We start from the raw sequence: 25,740 nt of genomic DNA on the forward strand, positions 1-25,740 counted from the left end.
TTAAAGAAGAAATAACTAGTGAACAAACAATACACATTTATGGTGCTAAGAATATGGAATATTTGCACCCTGTCTATCCACAAAATGTTTGCTAATATTCAAAACCATTGATATGTCAAAGACCAACAAAGCCAATGAAATTCAAGTAAAAATAGATTTAAAATAAAGGATAAAAATATCATGAGCAAACAGAATAAATACAACCAACAGATCTAGTGTTAGTCTGAAAAACATCGTGTATGCAGCAAAATTACTACTGCAAAATGATTTCTTTGAACTTTAGAATGTCAGCTGATAAATTTTAGCACAATTTTAATGTTACAAATAATACGGTTTATTATATTATACTGTATACTGTATATGGACCTTAGTTTCACATAGTGTCATCTACTTTTCCTGTTTCCGTAAAGCAGAAAAAATATGTCCCTAATTATGGGCAATAAAAACTTTTTAAAATGTTAAGTATTAACCAATGTTCTAAATACCTTTCTTTTATGGTGGGTTGTCGAGGCATCCATCTCTTCCTCTCCTATATTATCAATCTGGGATGTTGGGCTGCAATTCATTCTTTCCTCTTCTTGCCTCTGTAGTCTGTCTGCTACTGCTTGGATGGCTTCTGTCCATTCTTCCCTGTTGATGTATATAATTAATTATTAAATTGCTAAATGATGCAAAACATAAAAAAAACATCTGACTGAATATATACATAAACAATACACAACAATGGGACCAAACAAGTTTGCTACTGCATTCCTACCTGGCTGTGCTACCACTTAGGACAGAAATTTTCTATTGCTTTTATCCCCACAGATCATGTTCATATATACTGTATGTACATGGATGGATTTCTAACAGTACATGTGGATCAAACCAAGTCAAAATAGCCAATGTTCAATTTTAAATAGTAAGTTATGCATGTGGGCAGAGATTTTAAAGAATAATGGAGCTCAACTTCCAGCACAAATATATGATGTAATTGTTTTTAAAGGCATACATTTTTCCCGGAAATTGAATAACAATGTAGGACCGGCAAACGTCATCCCATACAGAAGTTATCATTAATAAATTAAAATAAATCTTGGGGTTGCACTGAAAATCCACTCTCTCTCCAATATGTCCTCGTGTGTAATGAACAAAGCCTACAGTTGAAATCACTTTTTTTTTTTTAAAAAGTAAAGCATATGTAAGCTGCCTGAAGAAATGTAGGTCTGGCCATAAGGGAGAAGACAGCAATGGACTTTTAAAGGAGGGCAAAAGACAATTCAGTCTTGGGAAAGCAGAGAGCATGAAGAAGAAACTTAAAATAATCCCAGCTGATTAGATAGGGCAGAAAGAAACCCCGAAAGGATCTCAAGATTTTGTTATTTTACCCTACAGTAATAAAGACTACTCCTGCAGCCTCTGCTGCTTCTGTTTCTTTACCATTCTAACACAAAGGGGTAAAAATCTATCTTGAAAGCATCAATATTCTGTCTCAGACAGTCATGAGATCTTGCCTTCTAGATGCAGAATATGGCACAGATTCTTGTGGTTTCCCTGACAACACAAGTAGCCAAAGTTTTATTGCTGCATGAACAGGAGATTAAATACAAAATTACAAACCTATAAAGTGCCACAATTCAGCTTGTGAAACCAGGCTAACCTCACCCAGGAAATCACCCAAAAACTGCTATACAGTGTTATTCCATTCCCCTGCGAGTTGACCTGAGAATTCTGATGGAATTCTCAATTGATTCCTGATATGTCAGAAATTATGCAAATTTTGCTGGTATTGGGGAAAATAGGAAGCAGTTCTTATAATTCCTGATCAGGTATATATGATGATATACCATCATCTTAACTCCTGGAGCCAACATCTTGGCTAAAATATCCAGCAGCTGAACAAGTTTCAGGATAATCTAAAGAAAGGATATATTCACTTTTCTAAATCTCCCGCATCTGCACCTTTTTAGAAAAAAATAAACAGTTCTTCTTTGGGACTTGTTCTTGATTACTGACTTCTAAATTATATCAAGTTAGTCTTTGACTTATGATTTGTCATTTAACAATTGTTCAAAGTTATATGAACTTTAAAAAAGCTACTTACAACTTTATCTCCAACTTTCAAATGCCAGCTCTTCCAGCACAGTCATGTGATCACATTTTGGGTGCTTGGCAACCAGCTTGCGTTCATGACTGGTTGTAATGTTCCATGATAACATGACTGAGATTCGCTACTTTTTTGCCAGTAACATCCATTCAGAAGAATGGATTTGCTTAATGACCATCTAATTTGCCTTATGACTGACTCACTTTACAACTGGCATAAAAATGATCGTACAATCACATCCAGTTATGTGGTGCCTTACAACATCAACAACTTATGACCCAAACTCTGGGCTCCACTATGGTCATAAGTCAGGGACTATCTATAGCCATTAGAGATAATGACTTTCTATCTCTTCTTTTAGAACTGCTTGATCGCCTTCTGAAGGCATACCCATCTTTAGTACATCAGACTTGAGAAACAGTCATGATTTGATCCAAATCACAGGATTATTTAAAAGCTTTTGACACACAGTATGGCAAATTTTATTGTTAGTTGCGAAGTCGTGTCCGACCCATCGCGACCCCATGTACAACGCTCCTCCAGGACTTCCTGTCCTCTACCATCTTCTGGAGTCCATTCAAGCTCACGCCTACCGCTTCAGTGACTCCATCCAGCCACCTCATTCTCTGTCGTCCCCTTCTTCTCTTGCCCTCAACCTTTCCAGGAATTAGACTCTTCTCCAGTGAGTCCTTCCTTCTCATTAGGTGGCCATAGTATTTTGAGTTTCAACTTCAGGATCTGGCCTTCTAAAGAGCAGTCAGGGTTTATCTCCTCTAGGAATGACGTGTTTGATCGCCTTGCAGTCCAATGGACTCACAGGAGTCTTCTCCAGCACCATAGTTCAAAGGCCTCAATTCTTTGACTCTCAGCCTTTCTTATGGTCCAACTTTCACAGCCATACACTGCAACTAGGAAGACCATAGCCTTGACTATATGCACTTTTCTTGGCAGGGTGATGTCTCTGCTTTTTAGTGTGCTGTCTAGATTTGCCATGGCTTTCCTCCCCAGGAGCAAGCATCTTTTTAATTTCTTGGCTGCAGTCCCCGTCTACGGTGATCTTGGAACCCAGGAAAATAAAATCTGTCACTACCTCCATTTCTTCCCCATCTATTTGCCAGGAATTGAGAGAGCCGGATGCCATGATCTTGGTTTTCTTAATGTTAAGTTCCAAACCAACTTTTGCACTCTCCTTCTTCACCCGCAACAAGAGGCTCTTTAGTTCCTCTTTACTTTCTGCCATTAGTGTGGTATCATCTGAAATGCTCTATAGTTCAATTAATTTCTCTATAATTTTCACAAGATTCAGGATGCAGGAAAACATAGCCTCCTCTGAGTAAGCCACAGCTCTTGATTGTAAGTGCCTGGAGACTCAGTGCTTGCTAAGCATAAAGGCTATTCTGAAGAAAGGGTAGCAACAGGGATTGGGGAGAGGGGGAAGTTGGCAGATATCAGAGGGTAACAAAGAGAAGTCTGTGGAGGAAGTGCCTGCTGGAATTATGTACCTTGATCAGGCCTATATAAACAAACTTCCCCATCTTTCTATGATGCCTGGCCAGGACTCAGTTTAATGCAGAGACAGAGAAGATAGCTGGTTCCTCATATTGTAAAACTTTAATTCTGGGGAAAACATACAAATATGAATGGTCTATTCAAAAATAAGCCACTGTTCAGAATTTGAGAACTTCTTCCCAGCTTCCACTCATACATCCAGCTCCCAGTTACCCCTTTGGTGTGCAAACAGAAGCTTTGGACTCTGCCTTGGGAACTGTTCTTCAAATTTTGTCAGAGGAAAGAACCTCCTCCTTTGTGCGTTTTATTCCAGTTTTCTTTTCCTGGCTGAAAAAAAAACTATGATATTTTCTATAAAAAGTTGCTAGCCTTAAAAGCAGTGTTTCAACAATAAAGGCATTTCTTGGAAGAAGCAATCCATCTCATAAAGGTACACCTAAAATACAAGAATTTGGAACATCGACAAAAGGCACAAATACTGAGTCAATGTCAACTCAAGTGTGCAAAATTTTTCTCCCATTTTAGTTCCTACATCACCTATGCTCTTATTTCAAAGAACAAGCTTTCATTCATTAGCAAAAGAGAGATCCAACCTAGAATTAAGGAAAAATGTCCTGAGAGTGAGAATATTTATTTATTTATTTAGCATATGGCATATCATACATGGACTAGCAATATATATTAACATTACATCTAGATAGGTAAAACACAATAAAATATGTTAAAAAGATCTATGTTCAAATACCACAGTATCATTTATATTAAAAAAAACAACAGTTGCTGGACCAGTATGTGAGAACAATAAGTGGAATGGCTTGCTTCCAAAAGTTGTGGGTGCACCATCATTGGAGATTTCCAAGAAAGATTAGACAGCCATTTGTCCAGAATGGTATAGGATCTCCTATCTGAGCAAGAAGTTGTACTAGAAGACCTCCAAGGTACCTTTCAATTCTGTTATTCTAAGAAAATTGTGCACTAGCTGATTATGTAAAATACAGCCAAGAACAAGCATTGATCGTTAAAAACTGGAGCTTACTAAGTGTACAGGAAATAAAGTTTGTATCAAAATAATGTAAAATATACATATAGAATGCCAGCAGGGAAAAGCATTACCTGGACAATTTCTCAAAAAGATTCAGGAGAAAATGGATAAAGATAAAAGTGTGGCAATGGCTTACAACTGGAACATTAAAAAAATGCTGAAGATTTGATTTTGGCTGCAAGCTGTTTAAACTAATGCAATCATGGCCAGAACTGAAAAATTGTCAAATGATTCAAGGTACAGATTGTGCAAAGACGCAGAAGAAACAGATCATATAGTCATGCAAGAAGTTGCACAAACAGAATATAAACAATGACTTGATACAGTCATCAAAATGATTCACCAGAACATCTGTAAAATTACAAACTGCCAGTAATAAAAATTGGTAGGAACATATACTGTAATTGAAAAAGTAAAACATGAGCAGGTTAAAGTGTTATTAGATTTCCAAATAAAAACTGATAAATTCTCAGCTCATGACACACCAGACATAACCGTAGTTGAAAAGAATAAAAAGGTAAAGGTTCCCCCGCACATGCGTGCTAGTCGTTTCCAACTCTAGGGGCCGGTGCTCATCTCCGTTTCAAAGCCGAAGAGCCAGCGCTTGTCCAAGAACGTCTCCGTGGTCATGTGGCCGGCATGACTAGGTGCCAAAGGCGCACGGAACGCTGTTACCTTCCCACTATAGTGGTCCCTATTTTTCTACTTGCATTTTTACGTGCTTTCGAACTGCTAGGTTGGCAGAAGCTGGGACGAGTAACAGGCGCTCACTCTGCTACGTGGCACTCGGGATTCGACCCGCCAAACTGCCGACCTTCTGATCGACAGGCTCAGCGTCCTAACCCACTGAGCCACCGCATCCCTCTTTGAAAAGAATAAGTGTGGATAATTGAAGTGGCAATATCAGGAGGTAGTAGAAGACAAAGAATTGGAAAAGATCACCATGTATCAAGATCTGAAATGTGAAACTAAAAGATTATGGCATAAACCAATCAATGTGCAGTGCAAAATGCTACACTTAGATCCACACATATACTACAGTGATACATTATGATATTCTAGGTTCTTGAGAAGAACTTGATGCATATGAAGACGAACAACAGCTAACAAACTGGCAGCTGTGACTTCACATTGTTGTGAGCAACAAAAATAATACTTAGAATTCAAACAAACACCAGATTTTAATCATTGTCAATAAGAAAAAAAATCTAGATAGCGGACTTTGCAGTACTGGAGATAGCAAAATAGAAGAGAGAGAGTAAAGATCTGCAAATAGGAATAGAATAACTGTGGCAAAAAGAAAGCAAATATAGTACCAAGAGGTACCTTGCATGTAATACTAAAACATCTGGAGTAGGGGTCCCCAACCTATGGGCCGCGACACTGCCATTGGGCCACGTGAGTGGCTGGCCTGTGCTCGTGTGCGCGCGTGCACAGCTCCACTCACACGAGCATCATCGCAAATGTGGGCATTCACGGCCCCACTCACTTGAGTGTCACAGGTGTTCGTGGCCCCACTTGTGCTAGTGCTCCACAGCCCCACTCGTGCAAGCAAGCAACGGATGTTCGTGCACACATGCGCACACATTCACTCCCCCCACAAAACCATCCCTTCTTTCCCACTTCCCCCCACTCCAGGCTACCAACCCTGAAAGGGACCTCTAATCTGGAGCACCACTGAAACACCACTGGCATTGATAAAACCACTGTCAACTGCAAAAGGCAGCTTTACTTGGAACAACTTACCTTGTGTGATGATACCTTTAACACCATCAAAAACCATCTGCTTATTACAGAACCTTGGGAAGGGTTCAATAGGTTGATAAAAATGCCAAATCTAGCCTTAGCGTCTGGTTGACTGTGCAACCAACCATAATAATGCTTTAAATAAGAACAGTGTCCCTGGATTTTATTACTATTCTTCTAGGTGTGCAGTCAATTCAGTGGTAGTGAATTTGTTTACCCAGATAGCTCATGTTACTGCTTGCAAGGTCTACTATCTGCTCAAGAGACTACACAACTCTTTCTAGATCACACTTTCCAATATAGGTGCTTACTCAGTTATGTGATATTAGACTGTGGCTTTCAATTTATATCCAAATTTTGGAGATGGAATACATTATTTGAATGGTACTTCCATTGCTATGTCTCATTAACCAGATAATAGGATTGATTTATTGCATTTTGCAGAATCTATCTATAACATCTCACCACATTCGTCCATCAGTGTGTTGGCCTTTCAAGCACTCTACAGCAGGGGTGTCAAACTGCTGGCCCGCGGGCCGGATGCATCATGTGGAAGCCATGCCCACCCCATTGCCAGCAATGGCAAAACCGTCCTGATACGTTGCGTGACGTCACGTGACATTGCGAGTTTGACATGTCTGCTCTACAGTTATCACCTATGGATCTTGCCCTCCATTTCTCCTGCCTCCACTGTTTTCACCAGGAAACATAAGCTACACAACTTTCATTAAAGTAGTAGTTAGCTTTAGCCAAGGCTGCGCACAAATGAGCAGCAGATGCTTATAGGCAAGAGGACACCAAGATTCTAAAGAACATTTGGTGTTGTTTTCCACTGCATTTCTTGCTTCATCCCACCTATCCAAAAAGCTAGAGTCCAAGCTTATTAGCGGCTTTTCAGCCCTATAAGACAGATTAGAGCAAGAAACCGATGCCAGCTGTGCCAAAAACTACTTTTATTAAGATTGGCTATAACAGAAGTTTACAAATCTGAATGCGTTTCTCCTCTGTTTTTTATTTCCATGTGAATTTGGAGATGTATCTCTGAGACAATTTCATACCAGTGTTTATGCAATGTTTATGTTTGTTGTCTTGATAACAGAACTTCCCTCTCTTTGTCAAGGTCATCCTCTTTACTATCTATACCTCTTCCCTGTTACACATCAGATTATCCCAGTGACCATCCTTCTGCAATTGCCTGCTTTAGCCTTGATTAATCTGGTATTTTTCACCGGTTACTCCCTGTCAAAGAGGAAATGCCTTCTGCCATGTGTCCTGGTAAATGAAGAAAGGAATGCCAGGCAAAACATAACGTGGACTCCAGTTATAGGAAGGAATACGTAGAATAACTGAATTGAATACCCTGCGTTGAAGGGATTGTGGGAGGGAGCAAAGGATTATCTGCCAGTTCTATCTGAAATTTTCACACAAAACCTGTCCTGTGAACCGCATCCAGAATTGCCAGATACTGACTCTGGAATGAAGAAGAATCTTTGTTCCCTGCCAAGTCAGATTCTTCAGTTGCAGTTGCTGTACAACAGGAGGATAAGAGGCACTTTCCATCTCCATCTCCATCAGATTTATTTACTGACCTTGACAAGCTGCTAAACTCATCTTCACACAAAAATGATTATGTTCCCATTGCCCTTGATGAGTTCTCTGCCCCATTATCATGTGCGGCAGGGGAGGTATGTTTCTGGCAGGGGAAATAATATGAAGTATTGAGCTTGGGAAGGGCGAACAGGAGAATAAATGTTTAGAGATAAGAAAAGACAACTTTGTCTTGAGAAAGTGGAAAGCACGAGAGAGAAATTCAAAATAAACCTGCCTTGATTTTTTTTTTGGCATAAGATAGAAACTTTCACAGGCTTTCAAGATTCTGTTTTTCTATCATATGTTAACAGAAAGCTTTTCTACAGTTCTGCTGCTTTTGTTTCTTGACTCTGCCTACCTTAAAGGTCTGACGCAACTCAAGTCAGCTTTAGGTCACAATTAAATCCTATAATTAATTTGTAGCCGTTACCTATGAAGTAGGAATATTTTAACTCATAATTTCAATAAATGAACACAAATTCTCAAAATGCATTTTTTTTTCTTCTAAAAACCCTGCCAACATTTAAAAAGCCCAACAAGACACACTTGGAATTATTTCTCACCGTTCTTCTGGAGTATCTACATGAAATGTTCTTTCTATCACAGTGGTCCACTGAAGACATCGAATAATAAATGTGTTCGGTTTGGGTCTCTCTGTTTTCATTAGTTGGCATTCTAGAAAAATAATATTTTTTATAACATACTGAAACATAGTACTCTGTTATAAAATACATATAGTTGCATGCACATTCAGTCTCTCACACAATATGCATACACATTTACTCCACTCCTTAGGAGAAAAATAATTAAGTATGTGTGAAAATGAGCTGGAATAAAACAAAATGAGTTATATTCAGTTAAATCCAAATGCTGACAAATTTCCAACAACAGATGAAAGGTCATTTATGATCCCTTTCCTTTGCAGTTCCTGGCAGTATCCCCATCAAATCTTTAGCATCAGGTCAGAAGATGACATTCTAGATTACAAGGAGAAAAAGTGCCTCTGCAAAATACATACACACTCTTCCCTCACCAATAATTCAGTGGATCAAAACATGTGGCTGCCTGAATCTTTCTTTCAAAGATAACACCAAAAATAAGAACAATGTATTATAAATGAATATGATAAACCTTTAGTATGCACAAATCACTTTAATTAAAATTGCTACTTATATTTATTAATTTTCTTCTTTTTCACTTGAGTGTCCTCCATATGTTTTAGATTAGTTTAAATCTCAGAAAGTTTAACCAATAGTCAAATATCATTGAACATGTAGCCTATCAAGCAGAGCACACCATACTATTCCTTAGTAGTACATTTCAAAACAAGGAAAGTAACTTTCCAGTATGGGTAGGTTTTGCTGACCAACTGGCTTAAGCAATAAACCAAAATTATGACAATGCTGAAAAATAACTTTGCAAACAAGATGTGCATTTATGACATTCACAGCTTATCCCTCAGTCATGTGTTCACCATTTCAATGCTTTACACTTTTTTTTCTCTCTCCCACCCCATCACAGAATATAGAGATTCCAAAAAAAATCTCTTTAAGCAATCTCCTGTGCTTGACCCATTTTTTTCTTCCTTTCTCCACCTCACCTTGCAAAGCAAAGAGACTGGAGAGGTTGGGATTACAAAAGAGTAAACTTATTCCTCTGCAATGATTGTAAATTCAAACATTATTTCCCTTCTTGCTAATGGATGAGTATTCTGAGGTTGGAAGAGTGGAGAGAAAGGAAAGCTGAAATAAAACCATAAGTACAGTCCCAGTTACATGATTTTCTACTTAGCAACCAAACTGCCAGTCACCATTGTGTTCACTAATTGAGTACTATCTATATATAACTATTTCATTGCCCCGATTATTTATTTATTCAATTTCTAAAGCTGCCCAGCTCAACCAAATGACTCTGGGAGGTTTACAATTCTTAGATTATAAAACAATTAAAAAGCACTTAAACAATAAAAAATCCACAAAATAAATAAGTATAAATAACAGCTATGATGATTAACTAACCAACAGTAAAGTCAAGTAACAGCTCCCTTAATACATTCCAAGACCAAGACCTAGGTACCTAGCCAAGTTTTTAAAGCTTTGTGAAAGGCCAACAGAGTTGGGGCCTTTTTATTTGTGTGGGGACACTTGTCTGCACTATGTACACAAACTTTGTACACAGACTTTTACAACAGTGTGAAATAGTCATGAGTCCCTTCGAACCCACAAGAGATCTAAGTCCAGCCCACCTTGAATTCCTTTCTATTCTTAACTCCTGCTAATTCAAGGTTGACTCAGCCTTCCATCCTTCCGAGGTAGGTAAAATGAGGACCCAGATTGTTGGGGGCAATAAGCTGACTTTGTAATAATGCCGCTTGGGGGGGGGCAAAAGCCCTAATAAGCAGGCATATACATAGAATGAAGGCTATTGCTAAGCACATTGGTTTGTGCTTAAATTGTAAGCCACCCTGAGTCTTCGGAGAAGGGCGGGATATAAATGGGATTAAAATAATAATAAAAAAATAATTTCCCTTGACCCTTAGTAGTTCAGATTCTTATAGAGAGCTTAAGCTTACAATAAATCTTCATACACATTTGAACTGCGTGAATCTCCTGATTTCCCTAGTGCATGACAAGCTTAAATATTTCCTAATAAGGAACTTCAAATTTCTAGAGCATACATTTGAAAAAAGTACAACGGATAATTTAACAAATCGGACATCAGAAAATGCCCCCTGATACAGTTATATCATGAATACAAGTGCATATATAAGTACGACCCGCCCTTTGGAATATCTTACCCTCTAAGGCAGAGGTGTCAAACTGCCAGCCTGTGGGCTGGTTGCATCATATGGAGGCCACGCCCACCCCAGCTCTGGCAATGCAAAAAAAAAATAAATCACGATACGTCACGACACATCACCTGCTGCGGCCACTTTGACACCCGTGCTCTATGGTAAGATTTGCCCCACCTTCTTATCCTTTCATAAGAGCCAGAAGACCTAGCTCTGCCAGTTGGCCTGAGGACTAAATGGAGGAGTTTCATGCTGGAGATGGCTGCTGGGTTGATGGCAGACTCCACCTACCCCTTGCTCTTTGCTCTCTGCTGTCCATTTTTTTGTTATATTGATGTATTTTCATTGTGTTCTTTTTCCTTATTTTATTCTATTATTTTACTTCTGTTTACACTCTTTTCATTTCTTCCTTTTTATTGTTTGTTGTAAGCTGCCTAGGGTAGCCTCTTGGCAAGATAGGCAACAAACAAATTTAATGAATATATTAATTTATTCATTTTACTTATATAGCCGACCACCCCTTTCTGATGTGACTGTAGGCACATTGCAATAAAATACATAAAATACACAATATAAAAAAATAAAAATAAAACACACATCAGCCAGACATTATTCAACCAATCATCCACATAGCCAAGAAATGAACTCTACCCACACTCAGAGCCCCAGGCTTGGGCAGAAAACCATGTTTTCAAGATCTCATGAAAGGTCAACATGAGCAGGGCCAATTTAATTTCAGGAGGGATGATGTTCCAAAGAACAGATGCCGCCGCAGAAAAGGCTCTCATTCTGTGCACTGTCTGCTGACATTCCTTAACCAACAGTACCCAAAGTATGTTCCTCTTGCCAGATCTGGTGGGGCAGGCAGAGATAATTGGTGAGAAGCAGTATGTGCATGTGTGTGTGTGTGGGGGGGAGAAACTTCTTTCATAGAATGTGCTCAGGCTCATGGGCAAATGTGTTCCTAAAGGGAAAATCTATCTTTGCTCTGTCTTTTAGGCATCCTTCTGCAACCTCTAGAGCACAGCATTATAGCTAATGATTGAGGCCTGTTGCTTCATTTTTTAATATGACTATTTCCCATTCATTTTTTAAATTGAAAACTAAAAAGAATATAAATTTAGCTAGGGCACGAGCTTGACAGATACTAAGGAATGTGTTTGCAGGAGAATTATGCCCCTGGCCATTATTACAGTAGGTGGACCAAGAATAAGCACCTGCAGGAAATACCTACAGTAGGACTTCTATCTCTCCATATATTGTTTTTGTCAAAGTATTTAATTAAAAATACTATTTTAAAATTTAACATTATTTTAAGAAAAGGTATATTATTTGAAACATAAACAACCAATTAAAATTAACATTCCAATTTTGAATAATTAATTCAGCAGCCAAAAAAGCAGGTTCATTTGAAGTACTTTTTGGCCTTCCAATTGTTTTTTAACTGTAACCAAAATTATTGCAAACTACAAGTATCCTCAAGCATCCATCAGCACAGGAAGACGTATCTGTGGGTACATTAGCCCATTATTCCCACGCTGCTTCTCCCCCTACCCATTCCACATAACCTTGACCCATTCCACTTTCTCTCTATTTCTATTTTTTCCACTCTTTCACACAAGCACATTCACAATTAGCCAAATGCAGACATATATCTATACTGGAACTCCGCAGAACTTTAGATTTGATTCCAAAGTTGTTCAAAGTAAGTGTTGGTGTAAATATAACACCTCTCTGCAACTAATAAACAAAATCTGCATCTTTATTCAGTATTCTATAGCACAGTGATGGCAAAACTTTTAGAGATCAAGTGCCCAAACTGCAACCCAAAACCCACTTATGTATCGCAAAGTGCCAGGGCCGCATCAGCATTGTGGTGCCCTCAGCGGGGTAGGGAGGCACCTCTGAGTGCTGCCTCTGGCACACAAAAACTGGGGGCGGAAAAATGGGCCACCATACTGCAAGGCTCAAAAATGGCCACCACCACGCCGCGGGGTGCAGATACGAGGCACTGCACCATGCAAGAATGGGGCAGGGCTAATGAGTATCACGCAGGCACTAGCCCCACCCCATTTGCATAGTGTGGGTGCTTGCAGCCCTGTGCGCTTATGCATGCATGTAAAATGCTTCCCCCTCCCTTTTCTTCTAATCCACCAATCGACAATGGCTGGTGACCTCTGCTCTACCACCTCTACTCGAGCTTGCTAATCGGCCACTTCGCCTCCTTTGTGCTGGGCGGGGCTCCTGCTCCAGGCGGCAGTGGTAGCCTGATGGACCTGCTGCTGGCAGCAGTAGCGTGCATGCCAACAGAAAGGGCTCTGAGTGCACCTCTGGCACGCGTGCCATAGGTTCGCCACCACTGCTATAGCACATACAGAAGGCAAGTGTGCAAATTCAGGGAAAAATGCAACTGCTTTAATGAGCTGAAAACAGATGCTACATTCACAAACCCCAACTGAGCCAAATCACCTTTTCAGAATAAAATCTGATGTTCTGCTCAATTCCAACAAATATAACTTTAAAGCAGTGAAAAGTTTCTCTTCTATTTTTTCTCTCAGGATGTATTCCTATCACAAAACTCCCATCTCACATGAACTATACTTTGCCCTTGCAGCCTAAATCTCTCGTTGCTATTGAAGAGTAAATTGAAACTCTGAAAAAGTTTCTTAGCCAACAGTAATGAGATTTATAAACTTAAGCTACTTTGGTATTACAAATGATGCCATTAATTTATGAGCCTGATTTTCCCTCACCTCTGTAATTAATTTACTTTGAATTACAAATAGTCCTTAACTTACAACCATTCACTTGGTGACTTTTTGAAGTTACAACAGCACTGAAAAAATCATGACCATTTTTAACACTTACAAGCATGGCAGCATCCCTGTGGTCACATGGTCAAAATTCAGACACTTTGCAACTGGCATGCATTATCTGGAAATTAACATAAAGTACAATAGTGCTTTGGATTGTCGTAAGACAATAAAAAGCCAATGCACAAAATATTCATTTGTGTACTTTCTTCCCTCTATTTGCTTCTAGACATTACCTACTTCAATATATTTTTAGTTCACATCTTTTGTACACTGAATTCAACAGAATAATAGTATGTGGAGAAATCTGAAATATGGCTAACACAGTATTTTGATTAATTTTACCTTCTTAAAAGAAACATATTGATCCCACTGATATTGAATTATACTTTGGACAGGGTCCTATACATTTATATAGGCCCAGCACAACTGCACCACACTGCCTCCCTTTAAAAATCTTTGATGGGGCTGAGGTTTTACAGCAACTCTGTTTTCACAAGGCTGCTCTTTGTTCTCTGCAGCAGTGAGGGAATTCCTGTTAATCTTCTTGTCCCTTCTTGTCTTGGCTACCTGGAATATATTGCCCAATGTAGTGCATCACAAAAACATAGCTCAAACTACTTTACAGTGATGAAATAAAAGCACACAGACAAAAATGGGTATGAGAGCATTATGAAAACTATTCAAATAGTACAGCAATCATTAAGAGGTGCTTGATTCAGTTTTGTTGATTAACTAAACATTCAAATAATTTGATACATTCATGTAACACAAAATTATGATGAAGATAAGATCCTCTAGGACAGAGGTCCCCAACCTTTTGGGCAACAGGGACCAGTTCCATGGAGAGAGGTTTTTATGCGGACCAGAGGGGGCCTGGTTTCGTGTATTGTCTGCATCCCGCGGATGGGGATTTGCTTGTTTGTGCAGCCCAGTTTCTGGCATGCTGCGGCCAGTGCCGGTCCATGGACCAGGGGGTTGGGGACCCCTGCTGTAGGACAGAGGTCTCCAACCTTTGCAGGCTCGCGGACCAGAGGGAAGGAAAGCAGCTTCAAAATTGGTGTGTGCGCATGCGCATAGGACCATACACACTGGCGCAACACTAGCAGCCCCATGTGCACATGCGCAAATGGCCCCGCAACCCATCTTCAAGTGACTTAGCCAGAGGGAAATACATATATAGGCATCAGATTGCTAAAAGTATCAGAAAAGTAAACATTGTCAAAAAAAATACAAAAACAATGAGAGGCTCATTGACAGACCACAGTAGCTCCATATTTTATTACTGGATCCCTTGTACAATAAGCTTTTATCCCTATAATCTATAATAGTACTATAATTACCTATGTATTTAAATAATTTCAGATTTTTGCCTTTGTTGTTCTAGTGTGTTTTAAAGAATACCGTAGACAAAGTGGCATTTACAGAAAAATGATGACAGAAAATGAACAAGAATGTCTTTTGTAATGCATAAGTTAGATTTGTTTAAAAAGCAAGGAAAACAGAAATTGGAAAGAGGCCTTTAACAGGAAAATTGCTCCATTATACTTAAATCTTCTCCCTCAAATTCCAAAACTCAAAAAAAAAATCACTCATCCTTTCTATTCATACCCACAATGTCTTCTGAAGTCATCCTGCAGACCATGGAGTTAAGTTGCAGCTTAAAAGTTGTTCACCCCTAAAATAAAGGCTTCATTTTGAATTATGATAATATAAAATTAATAAAATAATCCCAGGAGAATTTTAGTACTGTTTAATAGAAAATTAGAACTTCACCGGCTTATTTTAAAAGTTTTTAATCAATCAATTTTTATTACAGTCACAGACAAGCAAAAAGGTTTTTAAATATAATACTATAAAAATAAAATAAAAATATACTAAATTTAACAGAGTAGAGAGCAAGGGTTTTACCACTTGATAACTTAGCACTATGTTTTAATCTAGCAGCTGAGGAAAATGGACATTTCTCCTTTATTCCTGAATAACAAATAAAAATTATGAAACATGAAATCTGTTAGTGTGAATCAAATAAAATTAAGTACTCACTAGCCATCTAACAAGTGAATTGTTTCAAAGGTAAGATTGGTGGAGGAAAGAATTGGAAAGTTTAATAGTTGAGTTCATATTGAAATCATGTTTTATTTTAGGAAGACAGAAAACGTCTAAATGCAAAGCTACACCGTTCTTCTAGAATTCCAGGATAGCAGTACAGGTAGTCCTCACCTTCAACCATTCATTTAGTGACTGTTTGAAGTTACAACAGCACTGAAAAAAATGACTTATGCCTGTTTTTCACACTTACGACCACTGTAGCATCCTCATGGTCATGGGATCAAGATTCAACTGACATGTACTAATGTCAATTATACTAATGTCAAGTATACTAAGTATACTACTAAACTATACACTGTCCCAGGGCATATGATCACTATTTGTAACTTTCCCAGCTAGCTTCCAACAAGCAAAGTCAATGGTGAAAGCCAGATTCACTTAACAATTACAGTAATTTGCTTAACAACTGCAGGAAAAAAGATTGTAAAATGAGGCACAACTCACTTAACAACTGCCTCTCTTAACAAAGGAAATTTTGGGCTCAATTCTGGTCATAAGTCAAGGACTGCCTGTAAAGTAGTCTCTGCAGACAGCACAGAATTTCCAGCATAGGAAGAAGAAAATGGCTCTAGAAATTCTACTTTATATGCAACCAAACAAATATCATTCATTGATACTGATTTGATGCCTTCTTCCGGTGAAGAGAGCCAACTGAATACACACCCAGGGAGGGATCCCTGAAGGGTTTTTCCCTGGGCTATAGCTCTTCAACTACTAACAGAAGGAACTGGCATCCCTTCAGTTTATATGACTCTCCTGGGTTAGAGAAAGTCTTAGAATTACCCCTCAAGAACCTCCGATACAGCGGAGGTCTGCAAGTAACTTCAGGAGCTGCACTTTGAAGCAACTGCCTGCCGAAAGCTGGGAGGAGGGGCTGCAATCTGTTCATCTTGAAGAAGCAGCCACTTTGAAATTTACTTTTCAAATGGACAGTAAGTTGTACCTTAATTGCTTAATCACCTTTAAAGACTATTAATCAAGTTAAAAGAGGCTCTTTTCAGTCACGGCCTGCTACTCCTTTTTGAAGGCCTGCACCATTTTGGGGATTCCTTCAGGATTAAGCAATAAGGAAGAAGGCTGCTACGGCAAGCCAAAATAAGGAAATGTGGAGGGGGAAAAAAGCAGACACAAAGACAGAAAGTTGTGGTTTTAATTTATCATTTGTAGTATGTTGTAGCTTATTCTGCTTTGCTGTGCGTGGCTAAAACCTTCTGATTTTTATGACTCTTTGACCAAAGAGAGAGTCAAGATGGAGGAGCAAATTATTAGAGTATTTGAAAAATCAGTTTGTAGATCAGTTGTATTCCAAGGATGATAAAAAAACAACTTCTCAAACTACTTTATTCTTGCCCTGTTCACCGCCCTGAGTCCTTCGGGAGAAGGGCGGTATAGAAATATTATTAAATTAAATTAAATTAAATTAAATTACTTTAGTGATGCAAATATGTGTAGAAAGTCACCAAACTAACAAGGCATCTTCACAAGCAGCTGAAAATGCAGGGAGGAGTCAGCTACAATTTCAGAATATAAACCTGACATCAATTCTTATTATCATGGTTTAAATATAAATCTCTCAATAATGAAAGAAGAGCTTCAAGAAAATCTGCAACTTTTAAAAGGATATGTTTGGGACTTTTTTTTTAAAAGGACATTAACAAGGTTGAGAAATCCTTGAGAAAAAGGGAAGCTTATAAACTACTTGATAAATTTTCCAGAGAAGAAAAAGATTTTACTCCATGAAGACAAGCTGGAAGGGGTAACTTAAACTTAATGAGTTAACTGGAACTAGGATGGACTATTACCTGGTTGATATTTGTAAATGAAAGAAAGTCTTAATCTAAAATTTGAAAATGTAACTTTTTTACCTATATAATGCCTAAATAATTCCTAAAGTATGCAAAATGTTATTGAAAATGTATTTGAGAGTATCTGTGTTAAGAGAAAGTTAAAGAAAATGATGTATTAAAGAAAAAAATAGAGTTTTAAAAAAGATGTATATAAAAGAAAAAAATATTCTTCTGTGAGGGTAGTTTGCAGGAAGGGACTTAAATTTAACACTGAATTTTAAGTATGTATGTTAAGTTAAAAGAAAAAGATGTATTAGAAAGTTTTGATTTCAGAAATGTGATTAAAGAAAAGTTTAGCATTTTTAAAAAAGGATAAAAGTAAAATCAAAGAATCTGAAAGAATACTGTGAACCTTGTAAATACAAATGGTGATAGTTTATAAAGATTATTAGGTGTAAATAGAAATACATATTATTATCACAGCAAGGAAGATAAAGCAGAAATGGTTACATTGATTATTTTATTCAAAGGAGAATTTTCATTTGGATACCACTTCTAGATTTTGTGCTTGTGATGAAAAAAAATGAAACTTTGATTTTAGTTTTGTTGATTAGATAGTCTTCTTGTTATACAAATGGCTAGTTATATACAAATGTGCAAAAGCAAAATGTTGAGGCTGGAGTGTTTCTATCTTGTACTATGCTAAAAACTGTTGGCAGTCGCTCCCCCCCCACCCCTTGTACCTTACATTTTCTTTCCCCCTTTCTTTTTCCTTCCCCTAATTTCCCATTTCTATTTCTCTTTGTATTTTACAAATAAAAGCCATATATACAGATATTGATTTGAAGGGTTCAGGACTCAACTACCAAGTCACCGCCAAGACTAAGAATAAAGGATGGCTAAAGAGACTCTCTTGCAAGTTTGCAAATAGCTGATCAAACAAAGGCTAGATGCAAATCAGACACACATATCAATGTCTAACCCTCCTGTTACTCTAAATATCCAAACTGGCTCTGAAGTACAACTGTAGCTCATAATAGATTCCGGCATCAAGGACAACTTTTTTGAAAGTTCCACCATATTCAAATATGTTCTACCTAATCAGTCTGTTTGATCGTATTAGAGTTAATAATGAGAGCCTACTATTGTGTCAGCCTTTGAAGTAGACTAGGTGAGGAAATAAGACTTAAAAATACCAGAAATATATTTTATGGATATAAGCTACCATAAAAATCTTGAAAACTTGACAGTGTATTTCTTTGGTATATTTTATATGCCTTCATAATCAAAAAGTCAAGGTGGGACAATTCTGAGTTTCTTCCTTATTCTTGGTTATGTTCATGTTTTCCTAATGTCTGGGGTTTGTTTTTTTTCCAGGCTATCTGCATATTCCTCTAACACGCTGCACCTCTAGAACTCATCATCAGCAATTATCAAGCCTCCTGCCTTCACACAGAAACCTCTTTACATTTCCTAACAGAATAGGAATGGACTGGCTTTAGACTCATAATCCATATATTCATTAATGTTAGGATAACATCACCCTTGAAATTTATTTCTGGCATAAATTTAACATTTTAAAAATAAAAGTTTTACAGCAGGTTCATACCATATGTGACATTCTACAAGATATACCTAAGCAGCATTTTTCAAAAATATAATGAACGAGTATCTAGTAGGCTTGGAATTTTGACTACCAGAGTCCAGCCTGTGGTCCTTCTGATATCACTAAGTTATAGTACTCGGTATCCCCCAGTCACAACCAAATTGTGTGCAGATACTGGGACTTGCAATTCAGCAATCTCTGGAGGGTGACAGATTACAGATTAAAAATGATTTGCCCAACCTTAAACCCATGAAACCGTAATTTATATTAACAGATGGAACCATTTTCATCATTTTAGAGAGAACAACACTAAAAATTCCAAAGTTCCTGATTGAAAGATTACGTGTAGTCCCCAGAGTTACAACAGGACTGAAAAAACTGACTTAAGACCTTTGCAGCATTCCCGTGGTCATATGATCAAAATTCAGATGGTGGGTAACTCGCATATATTTATGACAAGTGCAGTGTCCCAAGTCATGTGATCATCTTTTGTAACCCTCTGACGAGCAAAATCAATGGGCAAGCTAGATTCACTTAAGAACTGCAGTGAGTCACATAATAACTATGGCACGAAATGTGATAAAATGGGGCAAAACTCACTTAACTACTGTCTTGCTTAGCAATAGAAATTTTGGGTTCAATTGTGATCATATGTTGAGCACTACCTGTATGATGTATTGTCTCTTTTAAATCCTACATATCTAAAAGTTGTTTTTTGCAAATAGTAGCTTCTTAGGATATCACTGGCTAATGAAATATCGCAACAATAAAAAGGAAAGAAAAAAAATCCTTAGATGTATAACAAAAGATAAATAAGAACATTAAAATACTTTAAAATGAGATAAGCAAAAGGCTTGAGCCCAAGGAAACATCTGATGGTAGTAAGAAGTACCCAAGATATCACAATAAGGAAAGCAAGTTAAAAATATAAGGACCAGCATCAATTGCATCAGAAAAGAAACAAAACAAAACAAAACAAAAAATTATTAGCAAAAAGGACATCGATGGTATACCAGAAATGTAGGAATATTGAAAAAAAGTAAATGAATCCTATGCACCCATCCTACCTGTGAAAGGTATGACAGTTACCTATGTCTACATTTTCATTTTCAGAAGGTGAGAATAAAGAACTCAAGGCAACAGAAATAACAGGAAGTGAAGTCTCAAACCTTACTGACAAAGAAAACCAGGTCAAGATGGTCTTTAAAAACATCAAGAAATCTTTAAAAACTCACTTATGAAAATGCTGTCTTTTTAATAGAACATAAAACATAAATCAGCTTGTACACTGGAGGAGTGAGGAGTGATCAATATAATAAAGATAGTTAACACTGATTCCAAATCAACTAGTGGAAATCATGTTAAAGAGAGAACAATGTACAACGTAAGGCCAAGTGTAATGGAAGGATTAACATGGTCCTATTCATGGAAAACGAGTTCTGAGTCCAAAGGAGCGGCTGAGGGCTGGGTCTCTTGCTCCCTATCGAAACTGATTGGGACAGACCTTGGAGAAAGAAATTGAACAAGTGCAATACTGTGCGGCTCAGCCTCATCCCCCATCGCCAGCCCAAAAGGATACCACTGTTGATGAGAGAGCAAGGAGAGAGCAAGGATGAATGTGCTGCCCCCATCCTGCTTTCGCCATACATGCAAATAACGTATGAACAGTTATGTAAGAGAATTGTGTTTATGAAGTATTTCAAATGCTTTGAACTCATGCTGTTGGAATAAAACAATACACTAGTGCAGGGGTAGGCAACCTCGGCTCTTTTATGACTCATGGACTTCAACTCCTAGAATTCCTCAGCCAGCATATGCTGGCTGAGGAATTCTGGGAGTTGAAGTCCATGAGTCATAAAAGAGCCGAGGTTGCCTACCCCTGCACTAGTCCAATCTTCTGCACATTCAGTACCTTCAATTAAGTTCCACGGGATTTATACCTAAATGCATAATATTGATGTCTTACTGCCCCATTCCAAGAAATATCATTAAAAAAATTCCTAATCAAGACCCACTTTAATAGGCCTTGAATTTTTCTAAACCTACTAACAGCTAAAAGAATTTCAAGGTTTTTTTTAAAAAAAAATGGCAGAATGCACATTTGCATTTTCTACAATTTCCAAATACCAAATATATTGATATCTTGCAACACAGGAAGAATATCTTATACTAATTAAGGCTATTGCTAAGCACATTGATTTGTGCTTAGATTGTAAGCCGCCCTGAGTCTTCGGAGAAGGGCGGGATATAAATGGGAATAAAAAAAAAGGTGGGATTCCTAATTGTAAAAAGTATTTAACCTAGTAAAATTAATTGAATCTAAATTCCAAGGATTCTTTTTATCCAGAGCAAAATCTATTATACCCAACTTTGATCATAGAAAGATTGTCTGAGTTTACCTTTTTTACCTTCTATTTTCTATCTACCAGAGGATTTATATATTTCTCTTATGGATTATGGACAGTGTGGGTTACAACTGAAAAATTGCTTCTTTATTTCACCATTGAAACAAACTTCGGGAGAGTTTTAGTACAACTTGCTATGCATCTAATAGGGGTGTATTTGCAGGTAATCTTCGATTAACAACTGGCCGCTTAGCAATTATTCAAAGTTACAGCAGCCCCCCCCCTAAAAAAAAGTTATTTACAACCTGGTCCTGAAGCCACTGCAGTGCCCCCACGATCATTCACCCTTACAACCAATCAAAGAGACACTGCATCACCCATCTACCTATCTCCCCCCATCCCCCCATCATATCCCTTCAGGCTTTGGGCATGCTTCCCACTTCACCAGGCCCTACACCCTCCTCTTCACTTATGTTTCAAAGTTCCCCAAAGCTGCAGACCTTGAGTTAGGGAAGCAAAATGGATTGCTTTGTTGCATGGCTGCCCAGCACAATTCTGGAACAACTGCCATTTTCTGAGCAACTGCACTGAACTGTGGTTGCTTAGAAAATGGCCACTTCCAGAATCGCATCATGCAGTCATGTGATAAAGCAATCTATTCTGCTTCCCTAATTCAATCTGAGCAACACTGCGGAAAGCTAGAGAGCTCTGGAGATATTCAAAGTTTAAGACCTAATGGGTAATGAGGGAGGGAAGAGAGGGGAAAGACCTGCAAAGACTCTGGGGGGTGGAGCAGAACCAATGTCTCACTTAATGGCCTCACCACTTGCAACTGTAATGAGCAGGCTCCATTACGATTATAACTTGAGGACAACCTGTAACTAAAATAATGTACCAATAGAGTGTTATTAGGCTGAGCCACAAATCATTTTTGCTATTTGGAAGAATCTGGTGCCATCTAACTCATAGAGGAGAAGCTATAGACAGGATGATAATTAAGGTTCAGGCCACACAAATTGAGTCCAATGAATACTTAAAACAAGTTTTTCACTGTCAGTATGGATATATAGAGGTTTGATTTACATACAAAGTAAGCATTCCAATGGTGCCTCAAATACTGGCTACTTAAGATTTAATGTCTGTCCTCAAGCCCAGTGAGTTCCTTCCTTCTGCTGCTATTCTTTTAATTTGGTCAGTCCATAATGCACAATGCAGATTCAATAAAATTTCATTCTATTGTGGAATTATATTCTGGTCTATCTAAAATACGAAGGTTAAGATCTATGCATTTCAAGAAGTTTCTCAATCTACTACCTGTTTGATAATCATTAATTGATTACTAAGGATACTTACTTGCTACTGAAAAGTTGTTAAGAGGATATGGTAGATCCACATCTTGCGGCTTCTCTTTATATCCTATGAAGGAGCCATCTGTCTTCAATAAGAAGTATCTTGGCCTCCAATTTTTTATGTATTCCCCTATATAAAAAAATATTATTAATATAAATACTATCTGAACTTCTGCTTGAAGTAGAATTGTCAACTAACCAGAAAAATGATAGTTTCATTCTCTATTTAACTTCAGTTCAGATAAAACAAATAGACTGAATAGGTGAAGCAATGAAGTTGCTTAAATTTTTGTACTTTTAAGTAAACATGAACCCCAAACATGATTTACAAATAAAACTAATTTCATGGAAATTATATTGTAGTGAAAATGTTTCTGTGTGTATGTAGTAAGTGTACATTCATAAATTAGCAGGCAGGCTGCAAAGCAGCTGTTTTAAGCCATCATGAGACGTTTTATGTCTTCATATCTTAAACCCTGAAAGGCACACTGCCTGCTTCAAAATTCCTATTATTTCCACCTTTCGTTGACATATGTAACTGTTGCAAATTCATTTATAGATCTATTATCATCTTAATACCTAAAAAACATTAGGCCATTACATTCTATTGTTATCAATTGTTCTTGGAGTGCTATACATATAAATATGTATAGGGTTTATAGATATTGGCATGTAAGAAAGGCAAGGATTTTACCAATTTATATTTAAGTACAGAAAAATAGGCAACCAACCTTATCTAATCTTTTGCTACCGGTAAGTATGATCAGGCCTGACCACAATCCACATTCCAATGTTTTAATCTAGGCTGAGATTTTTCTTTAAAATCGCCCAATGGTTATAGCAAATTATTTCAAAAATACATTTTATAAGTATTATATTAATAACTTAAATATTAAAAATATTGTGTTATTATAGTAATTTATAATAGTAAATCATTTCCATAAAGCTGCCAAAAAGATTTCATGGATGAGCTCCGTAGCTGAACTAAACCTAAGACAGTTTTTTTAAGGGGGGGGGGGAAATGAACCGAAACTTGTGCAAGTTTTTTCTTTATAGCCAGTGCAACAACAAAAGAAACTGAAATTGAAAAGAAATTGAAACCCTTTCCTTTTTTTCCTCCAAATTTTATTTACAAGTCACAAAAAACACAAAACTCGCAACCCAGGAGTCTATTCACTGATAGGGTAGTATCACTGGAAGGATCTGTCTGAAACAAGAATATTTATAGAATTTTGGGGGGAAAAAGTATCCTAGAAACCATTATAATCTGATATTTCCTATGTAGATGTATGTACGTGTGTGTGTTTTTTATCTCTTTCTTTGAATGCTTCTTCTTTTTCCTCCACTATCACTTTTCATCTGTTTTATCTCCCACTGCTCATTTGTGGAAGATTTTTCTTCCACTCTTATTCAGCATGACTTATTTATTGAAAAAAGGAAAAATGGAAATGTTGACATTGCTTTGCCACCTACAGCTTTAGATGACACGTATTCAACACACATAGTTCAAACGTGTATGCTTGATTAAACTCACTTAATCAAGGGCACATAGCAACAATTAGGCAAAGGATAAAAATGTGATTATATACACAAACACAAATAACCAGACATACACAAGCTAATTCGAATTGAATTTATCAAACAGGATTTTAACATCCCTAAGTTTCTATCCATGTTTTTAATCTAAAAAGTTAATATTCCAACTGAAGACTTTCAGTTACAAATTCATATAGGAAGGAACTACAGGTAGTCCTCATTTAGCAACCACAATTGGGACCTGTAAATTGATCATTAAGAAAATGGTTACTAAGTGAAGCTGTGATCTCACTTCAGCTTTCCTTTGCTTTATAACCTGTGAAGGATGTAAATGCAAGAACTGACCATAAAGTTACCTTTTTTATCCCTACCGTAACTGCAGTTGCTAAATAAAGCAGTTCCAAATGGGGGTTGTCTATAAATGAATCTGCACAAAATAACAGCATGTTCTTATAGGTTGATAGTATTGAATTATTTATGATTACATAAAATCATCTATTTAAACTTCCAATCCACTGATACTAATGTCAGGAAATAAAGTTATAGATCAATATGCTTTAAGAATCAATATAATTTGCATAAAAACACCCCCCCACCACACTTTAAAAAACTTCCTCTAAAGGATATCCTCAGTAGTACATAGTACATACAAACAGAAACGACAAAAGTAAAGAAATATTATGGAATATCAGGAAATACTCATAATAAAGAGACATAAATAAATTAAAACAAATTAGAACTGAATCACTCATATCAGTTCAGCTATAAATATTCTTTAACTGAAAGACTACAACTGTATCGTAAATATTTACTTTTAATAATCCACTAAAAATAACATTTACTGTATATCAATTCATAAATACAAATAACTTTATCATACATAAACAAAGTGGAACAATCATAAGAAATATGAAAGTAAATTTCTCCCAAAGACAAATACAGAAGAAGAATACATCATATTAAAACGCAAAATGAATACATCATGATAATGTAATGAAATCATCCTCTGAAACATTAGTAGTAATTCTGCTTTAGAGGATTATTTTCTTCCTGCTGTGTTAAATATAAAGTAAACATACCCTGTCATTTTTCTTCTTACAGCTAAAGAAGTGTAATTCTGTACATGCACTGGAGAAAATTACTTAATTCAAATAAATCCTTCTGGTCAAACAATTTAAAGTTATTATAGAAAAATAATATCAAATAAAATTTGTCAGTTAATTTAGGTATAACAGAGAAAACAGTTACAATTTATTCCTCTAATAAAAAAGTAATTGTACTGGGAAATTATTACAGAAAAGGGGTTTAGGTCAGGGATCCCCAACCCTGGTCCATGGACCAGTACCGGGCCGCGGCATGCCAGCAACCGGTCTGCACAAACAAGCAAAGCCCCATCCACGGGATGCAGGCAGCACATAAAACCAC

The 25,740-nt window shown here is 37.2% G+C and overlaps 1 protein-coding gene across 20 annotated transcripts in view; it reads right to left on the reverse strand.

Annotated features, from left to right (window-relative positions):
- Window positions 1–25,740, reverse strand: part of AKT3 (AKT serine/threonine kinase 3) — a 175,680-nt gene that overhangs the window by 78,198 nt on the left and 71,742 nt on the right. For all 20 annotated transcript variants that reach the window (XR_014024902.1, XR_014024903.1, XR_014024904.1 and 17 more), the window contains 3 exons: window positions 22,784–22,909; window positions 8,540–8,651; window positions 486–630 (listed from right to left, as the gene is read on the reverse strand). Coding sequence is in view for 11 of the 20 variants with exons in the window: in XM_081315977.1 (XP_081172103.1) it covers window positions 486–630; window positions 8,540–8,651; window positions 22,784–22,909 (383 nt within the window). In the remaining 9 variants the exon portion in view is untranslated. The remainder of the gene's footprint in view (window positions 1–485; window positions 631–8,539; window positions 8,652–22,783; window positions 22,910–25,740) is intronic.

This window comes from Vipera berus (assembly GCF_964194415.1).
Source record: "Vipera berus genome assembly, chromosome: 1".
NCBI classification, from domain to species: domain Eukaryota; kingdom Metazoa; phylum Chordata; class Lepidosauria; order Squamata; family Viperidae; genus Vipera; species Vipera berus.